We start from the raw sequence: 8,715 nt of genomic DNA on the forward strand, positions 1-8,715 counted from the left end.
GTTATAAAAGCAGTCAGGCTGCCTGTGCACGTGTGTCCATCTAACCATTTGGCTATCTGCTATTTGCAACAGCAAATACCTGTTGACCAGCATCCCTCCTCTCCAGAAGTGTAATGAAAATAGGCAGCTGTATTAGATGTCCCAGTGTAGCAGGCTTGCCTACTAACAGGATAAAAAAATCTACTAGCCATAGTAGACATACAAGAATCCACTTAGGAATCAGAGAGCAGAAATGCCCAAGCTGCAAGAAACTCTTCAGTCAGCTTGCATGATACAAGACTCTGAAGAATTTGATGGCAAAACACAGATCCAAGCTTTGCCATTTGTGCAGCTTCTGGATTGGTGGCTAGGGACATTAAGAGATGCTTGGGAGGAAAGTCTCATCTTTTCACATTCTTTACAGGGTCACTAGTTGATGTTTAGTTAGTTGGTGTCAGTAGTGTTGATGTTTAAATAAGTCAGATGGAATAGGCTCTAAAGGCACCTATTTTGCTTTACCAGTTGAGAAAGCAGCTAGCTCAGGTGCAGGCATCCATGCTGCAAACACCTGTATGTGCATGCAGTCCAACGCACCCCACATCTGTGATCTGTCTGTAAGGGGACAGGAGTAGGACCTTTTTAAAGGGAGGATTTCATCTGTCACTACACCCGGCTCAAACCCACTGATGTCAGCTATTTAGGAGCCCTAGGTTTGTCCCCTACCACCACTGGGGGACATGGTCTGCTCCAAGTCTCAGAGGTGGAAGCAGACCCAGCAGCTGTTAGCATGGCTGCGCCGGTGTGCTCGGGAGAGCTGTTAGTGGCCATGCGACTCAACCAGTTCTGTCACGGGGAAAAATGTGTTCAGTAGAGAAAAGTACCTGGCCACCCCTACCAGGACTGTCAGCCTCACTATGTGAACCTCTTCTGATATCTTAAAAGGTGTGGCTTAAGCTATTTATTTTTGTAGGAAGGCCTACTGTGTTCTAACAGGTAAGCTTCAGAAGCATTTATTTCAGTAATTAGCCCAGCTTGTTGCTAAATTAGATCAAATGGTTCAGAAGAGACTTTGTAGTACTAAATGTGGCTTTGTCCTGAGTGGTGACTGCCATCCATCCTTGCTGCTGTTGCGATGTGAATGGGCCAGGCTGGGCTGTCACTGTGTGTTAAGCTCTGCTCCTTTCCATGTTTGCAGGATTTCACGCTCCCACCTCCAGGAATGCCAAGGAGAGCTGCATTGAGCAGGAGTGCTCCTCCTGGCCTCAGCAAGCACAAGATGGCCATCTTGGGCAGCAGAAAATGGAAGGACAAGGCTGACCCTTTCAGTGTGGTGGCTGCATCCTTGGTGAGCCAACTGTCTGACCAGCAGAAGATGAGCGAGTCACCTCTCAGCTGGGTCAGAGGGGTGTACTTACCTCCTGCGCTGCACCCTTTAAACAAGACATTAGTCAAGGATGGCAAGTGGAAGGACGTGGATAGTGCCCAGGAAAAGCGCAGGTCCTTCCTGCATGACTTCTGTAAGAAGTACAACAGCAGAAAGCAGCTGCGAACCCACCTCGTGCACCTGGTGTCGAGAATTTACGTGGAGGACAGGCACAAGGTCCTGTACTGTGAAGTGCCGAAAGCAGGCTGCTCCAATTGGAAGAGGGTCCTCATGGTGCTCAATGGGCTCGCCGCTTCGGCACACAACATTTCCCATGATGATGTGCACTATGGAAAGCATCTAAGGAAACTGGACAGTTATGACCTAAAAGGGATATACACTCGTTTGAACACGTACACCAAGACTATATTTGTGCGTGATCCCATGGAAAGACTGGTATCTGCCTTCAGGGATAAGTTTGAACATCCAAACAGCTATTACCATCCAGTATTTGGGAAGGCAATAATTAAGAAGTATAGACATAATGCAAATGAAGAAGCGTTGAAAACAGGATCAGGGGTTAAATTCAAGGAGTTTATCCAGTATTTGTTAGATTCCCATCGCCCAGTAGGAATGGACATTCATTGGGAGGAAGTCAGTAAGCTCTGCTATCCCTGCCTCATCAACTATGATTTTATAGGAAAGTTTGAAACCCTGGAAGAAGATGCCAATTATTTTTTGCAGCTGGTAGGTGCTCCAGCTGAGCTGAAGTTTCCTAAATTCAAAGACAGACATTCCTCTGATGAGAGAACAAGTGCAGAAGTAGTGAGGCAATACTTAAAGCAATTGTCTAAGGAGGAGAGACAGCTGACCTATGACTTCTATTACTTGGATTACTTAATGTTCAATTATACATCACCAATTGTATAGCACCAGAACAGCTTCAGGGTTCTATTAGATATTTATCATTTTGGGATTCAAAACAACCACTTTGATATTAGCCCTGAAAGGAAACAAAGTTACTGCTATGTGGAGTTGTCTTGACTTAGTGGGGGTTTTATAAGATCGAGTGACATCAATTGACTCAAATTGAGTGCATTAAATTATAGGAGAATGCACCAAAAAAAGACCTGTAAACAGCAGAAATTGCACTAAAATGCCTGAAAAAGCTGCCTTTACCATTATGGATTATACTGTGGAAGGTAGCGCAGCCAGCTGTTGCATTAGCTTACCTAACGTTCTTTCAATGGTTTAAGAAAAAAGCATTCAGAGTAGCATGATTCTTTTTTGGTGTATCTGCTTTAGAAATTGGTTTTGAAACTATTTTTTAATGTATTTTTTACATTCTGTCACTTATTAATAAAGAAGCATTGGCTAATTTTCTAAAATGTTTGCAGCGTTCTTAGTTGCAGGGCTTGGTTGTTTCATTACCGTTAGACTGTAGCTGTTTTTACACTGGATTGGTTTTTATTGAAGGATACTCTTGAATACAGATGCATAAAACTACAAATAACACAGCAGCACAACTGCAGAGCAGAATAAGTTTGGGTAAGCCTGCAATCTGAAGTGACCATCCACTATCCCGTTTTGATTGACGCATTAGAGTTGATAAACGTGACCCTCCTTTCAGGCAATTGCCACATACATTGAAACTAACATTTTCATTTTCAGTGGAGTCAACCCCACAATGCATACTGTGGTCCAAATATTCAAGAGAGTCTTCATCTTTAGTGGTAGGGCAAAGTCTTAGGGTGATAGCCATGGGACATTATAAGGTCTGGACTGAGAATCAACTTCATTGCAACTGTTGTGACCACTCTTGGTCTGCAAGTGTCCAGTCATCAGTTCAGCTCTGGGCATTTTGTTGCACAGAAGATGTGTATGCCTGTTGCCTCCAAAACCCATGGACTGGTTTTGTTCCCAGAACTCCCTGAAGTCACCTGTGTTTTGCGGTTCTTCCTGCCTTGTCAGCAGCCAGCAAACCCCAGGGATGGGGTGGATGCTGCAGTGTTATGTGGTGGGATGGGTATTGGTGATTTGTCCTAGAGGTGGTTGTATCCAGAGTCCCACAGTCCTGGTTTTTATAACCTCCTCTTCTTCTCTCTCCTCCCTCAAGTGCTGTCTGACCAATGCATGTGGTCATTCCTGCAATCCACAGTTGCACATGGCATTGTAGGATGGGTGCCAGGGTGTCCCAGGAGGAGGAGAAATCCCTGCAGAATGGATAGGGAGAAATCCCTATGCCTTTCCGAAATAAAGATGACACCTGTTCTTTGCTTCCTGGAGTGGTTTGGGGCATATTGCTCGAGCGCAATTGTTTTTCTCAAGTGAGACTATGCATTAGGACTGTAAATAGCGGCTCCTGACAGAGTTTGGATTTTGTGTCATCCAACCCAAACTCATGAGAAAACTGCCTTAGTTTTCACTTAGATTTGACCTTGGTGTAAAAAGCATCTTTTCCGTTGACGCAGCAGAGCTCTCTAATCCTCTGCTCTTGTAAGTATGGATTCCCACCTCAAACCCTGAATGAATCTCTTTTGCCTTGTAGGGAGGCCATTGAAGATGTTAAATAAAAAATAAGTGTACACCAACTTTTGATGTCTATGTATTTTCTTTGTCTTGTCTGTGTTGGATGTGTGTTAATTAATTGTTAATTTACAGACCAGAAAATGGCTTATGTACCAATATATGAGGAAAAATATATGAGGGAAAAAAAAGTTTTAACATGCTAATAAAGAATAGAGGTCAATTGATATATGAGTTTTGTATTAATTCTTTAATTCAGAGAAATAAGTAGTAGTAAATTACAAAGTCTCTGAAGAGCTTAAGCTTAACCTTGAGCTTGCTTTAGTGAAAAACTTTCAGCATCTGATCAGGGAATGAAAGAGATTTTTCAGGGGGAGGATGTAATTGTATGGAAAAAGCTGTACAGTCTCATAAGATTTCATCTACTAACTAGTCTTAGATAAAGCTATTGTTTGAGTCAAGGGAGGGGTGAAAGAAGTTATTAGCAAATGTTTGCCTTCTGCAAATGAGACGGACGATGAGATTGATTTGCATGCATCTGTGGACATAGACATCAGGTCCCTGGATTGTCATCTTGAAAATCTGGTACAGTTTGCATTTGCGATTTAGAAGGGGAGGACACTACTTGAGGCCTTTAAAGCATGTATGTGCACAGAAGTGTAATTGTTTTAGCCGCACTGTTGTTCTATGGCTCTGGTGAAAGTAATTTGACTTCTTTGTATGCTCAACCTCAAATTTCATAGCCCCTAACTGCACTTAAAAATTCATTTTTTGAAAATCTAACCCGGACTTTTGTAAAGAAGAACCTCTCCATAGTCATCTTCAGCAACCTAAGGGATTCAGATGATCTCAGTAGCAGAATCTAGATTGTACTTTGCCTCATTAACCACATTTTGAAAATCACCAGCCTGCTTTGCCAGGAATTAAGTTACATGATTTAAAATTAACATAAGAGTTTAGCATAATTGAAGTGGGACTGTGATATCTGACTTATGGGATTATAAGAGATAAAGGCATAATTTGCAGTATAAAAGATAACCTCTATTTTTCAAAGTAAATTTTAAAAGGTCAAAGTGTGAAAGTGTGAGCTTGGGTTGTAACTTGGCTTATATTTTGTAAGACTGCGAGGCAAAAACAAAAACTGAAGGTCATCTGCTATAACTAGTGTAAAATCCCACATCCACAACTGTGCACAGATGTTTGTTTTACTCAGAAAATTATATTGAACGTATGCAGAAGAGGAATGAAAATACAGTCCACAACATTCGGTGCAATTACGCTTACACGAACGATCGGCTGCAGCATGCAGAGCCTCTTTTGAGGGGCTTCATTACAGTAAATGCTTTTTAGTTATGAACATTTCTTCATTTGAAGATCTCTAAGTATATCTCTAATGCAGGTCGGTTGTCAGGGCAAGTCAAATGTGCTGTAAAGGCATTACAGCGAGTCCATGGGAGGGCTGGAGTGGGATGAGAGTGCTCCCTTGGCTCATTTGTCTCTTCCAAACACTAGACAGTCGTGCTTCCCTCATGAAACCAAAACTTGATTTTTGGAAAATAATGTTCCATATTTGCCTTTTTTCTGAAATGAATCAATGTTAAATAAAATGAAATTATTTTATTTAATAATAAAGTTAAAATATTTCAATTAATAGATATAAAAATAAATAAAAATAAAAAATAAACTGCATAGGTGTGCTTTCTCAAATTCTGATACGTTTTCCCACATAAGGCAGTTTCCTCTTTCCATGTAGGGTTTGGCTTGCAAGGCTGAGACACAGCCATTATGCTCATCTCGTCTAAAAATGCTGGTAGGCTGTTACTTGCTGGAAGTCAGAGGTGTGCAGCTACAGTGCAATCAGACATGGCCCATCCTCTTGAAATGTCCTCTGGTGTAACTCCCCCAAAAGGCCAAATTTATTGGAGCTACTCCTGCCTTAGGCTGTTCTATCTTAGTGATGTGTCATTGGAGATCACCACTTTAATTTTAAATGTAGTTTGAATTTAAATGAAAATTACAATATGACACTGTGCAAAAGTTTGAGAGGAAAATATTTCAATAGAGCTTTCTATTGTATATGTAGGTTACATATAAAAGTCTTTGTTGTATGTGCCTTCAGGCTAACAATGCATCAGATAAGTATTTTTAACTGTAATGTTAATACCATTTTATCAGCTGTGTAACCTGCTGTGATGCTTTCAAAACTAAATGAATCTGGCCTCGGAACCTATCATTTGAAGTCAGACCATAAATTATTACACTTTATAAAAAATACAGATGCACTTGTCCTGTATCATTTAACAGTTCAGAGGGCAGGGCAGGAGCACAGAGTCCCGGGGAGTGTAACTGCCTGACTCTGCAAAGGGAATCAGTCCATAACCCCAGATTCTTGGGATTGACTTGCCTTCTGAAATGTGGGTGGATGGCGGGAAACAGTCATATTATTTAGTTTAATGAGAATGTCTTAGATTAAATTTGGTATTCATAAAAAACCCTATTTTGGGGAAGAACTGCTGAGCTCTTGGCACTGTAGCTAAGTGCAGCGAGTCCCACAGATTTCTCATATGTTTGAGGTAGCTCTGCTGTGGCTGGAGTAACAGACTTGGACATCGGAGACCTGCATCCTCCTCTACATTCTCTAACTTCGTGGACTTGTTGGACAAACTTGAACTGTTCTCTCAGTTTCCCCACTGGTGAAGTGGTCCTGTAAATGGAAGGTAATTATACCATGGGCTTCTGCTAAAATCATTGAACTCTGTGGATAAATAGCCATGTTCAGAAATTAGGTATGGAATCTAACTCATAGGATGATCATGCCCTTTTTTATGTTATATTTCCAATGGCTCAGAGGAAGCCAAGGACTTGCCAGCTTTGTTCTAGCCGAGAAGTGCATCATTCAGCTCTGTTCTGGGCAGTTGGCAGCCTTAAGAATGCAAGCTCTGTTTCAAAACACTGTGCATCTGTCAAGCCTGCCCAGGCACTGCCTCAGCAGAAAACCGGTGCCAGGTTGTCTGACCAGGGGAAAGTACCCCTCCGGTTCCTTTTGTACAGAGGAGAGCAGACACAGACAGACTGAGAATCTTGTTGTCTCATTTTATTCTGAGCCCAAATAAAGAGAAGCTATTTTAGTTTGGTGCAGTAACCCAAAATAAAGTGATGCTCAACTGGAGGGTTCTGCAGAAGCCATGGATCCCATCTATGTAGGCAGACCCCTGCCTTCTCCCAAACACCAGGGCTGCATAACCCAGCACCCAGGGCCATGTTCCCCCAGCCCTTCCTGAAGTCCTGCCAACCCTTGGGACAGTCTCCAGTTTACCTGGCTGCTAGTGACCCTCAGGATTTACCTTCTACTGCCGTAGCCACTTTTTCTGTGGCTTTCTCTAGCCTCTCTGTGGAGGCTACTAATAACATGTAGACTGTATTGATCAGACTATGTTGCTTTCCTCTATTCGCCTTCTGAAAGTGATGTGATTAACAACCCTGAGAGAGGAGAAAGAGTCCTTACAAGAAGAAAGGAAAAAATCTCAAGGGCACGATCATAACTTTATTTTTTTTTAAATATATATAATTGTTGCTTCCTTTCCTCTGTCTTCTCACATGAAATTTCCTGCCCTCTTTAAGTATGTCAGCACAAATGGGTGCGACCAAATGCCGATTCACTCTCAGCTGTCAAGTGTAAGCCAGCTCCAGTCCAGCACATCTATGTTATCATGGCACTGAGGCTGCACTAATAAGCCTGCCTGAGAGTATGGTACTGTCAGTCACCATCTGCGCACACGTATCTGTCTTGTCCTTCTCATGTAGAAGTTCCTCCTATGCCAGATTTTTTTCCCTTAAATTTCTTCCAGAAAGCACGGTTTCCACAGAACCTCCCAGTACTGCTCATTTCCCAAGATTTGCAAATTTGAAGCGTCCCATATAATTTGCATTCAAGATACAGCATTCTGAGACATAAGGTGTAGGAGCAGGTTTATCTGGGCGTTTCAGCACATAGAGATGTAAATCAGCACTCAGTGGATTGTAAATACATGTCAGTAGGCTATTAAATGCTAAAGGTTTAATTTTCCCAAGCTAGTTACTTAGGTGTAAAAACTGGATGTAGGCACACTAGCACCTGCCTATTGAATTATCTCATTCCTGATAAAAGTAGACACACACGGAGACTAATTTTTTAAGTTTTGGGAATGATAATGAATTACAATTCCTCTGAGAAACAATGTGTGTTAAGAGAGATGACTTCAACTGCATAGGAGTTCCCTCCCTACAAACTTGCACAAATGCTTATATAAATGCATGCACATGTTTTATAAATGGAGGTGCACACATGCCGCACATATATATATGTGAGTCATAACATTCAGCCTCATGTTTCTCAGCAATGATAGTGGGAGTTACTCAGCTTAAGTCCTGCATTTGACTTAAGACATCATTTAAAGATCACAGAACCGTCGTGGTTGGAAAGGACCTCCGAGATCCCCGAGTCCAACCATACACACACAAAAAAAACCCCCTACAATCTCAGCTACTAGAGCATGCCACTAGAGCATGTCATGAAGTCCCACATCTACACCTTCCTTAAATACCTCCAGGAGATATTAAATGTGTATTAAGAAGAAAGAAACTCTGAAAAGAAACAGAGTTCTCATTACTTGCGATGTAGAGAGAACTTAGATTAACTCTGTTTTCATCTCTGGCTATAGCAGAGAATTAATATGGTAGCATTGTATGTGGAAAGGTATCATATACTGTATGTAGGCACATAAACACTTTATTAGCATGTTGCAGAGCCATGACGTTATTCCAAATGAACCTAAGCTACAAGGCAGGGCCTGCAAGTTTACCTTTTG

At 41.7% G+C, this 8,715-nt stretch overlaps 1 protein-coding gene across 1 annotated transcript in view; it reads left to right on the top strand.

Moving 5' to 3' along the window:
- Positions 1-3,931, top strand: part of CHST9 (carbohydrate sulfotransferase 9) — a 96,341-nt gene extending 92,410 nt beyond the window's left edge. The window contains exon 6 of the mRNA XM_074146662.1: positions 1,175-3,931. Coding sequence (XP_074002763.1) covers positions 1,175-2,272 — 1,098 coding nt within the window. The 3' untranslated portion in view covers positions 2,273-3,931. The remainder of the gene's footprint in view (positions 1-1,174) is intronic.
- The last annotated feature ends 4,784 nt before the right edge of the window (positions 3,932-8,715 follow it).

This window comes from Numenius arquata, chromosome 4, assembly GCF_964106895.1.
Source record: "Numenius arquata chromosome 4, bNumArq3.hap1.1, whole genome shotgun sequence".
Lineage (NCBI taxonomy): Eukaryota > Metazoa > Chordata > Aves > Charadriiformes > Scolopacidae > Numenius > Numenius arquata.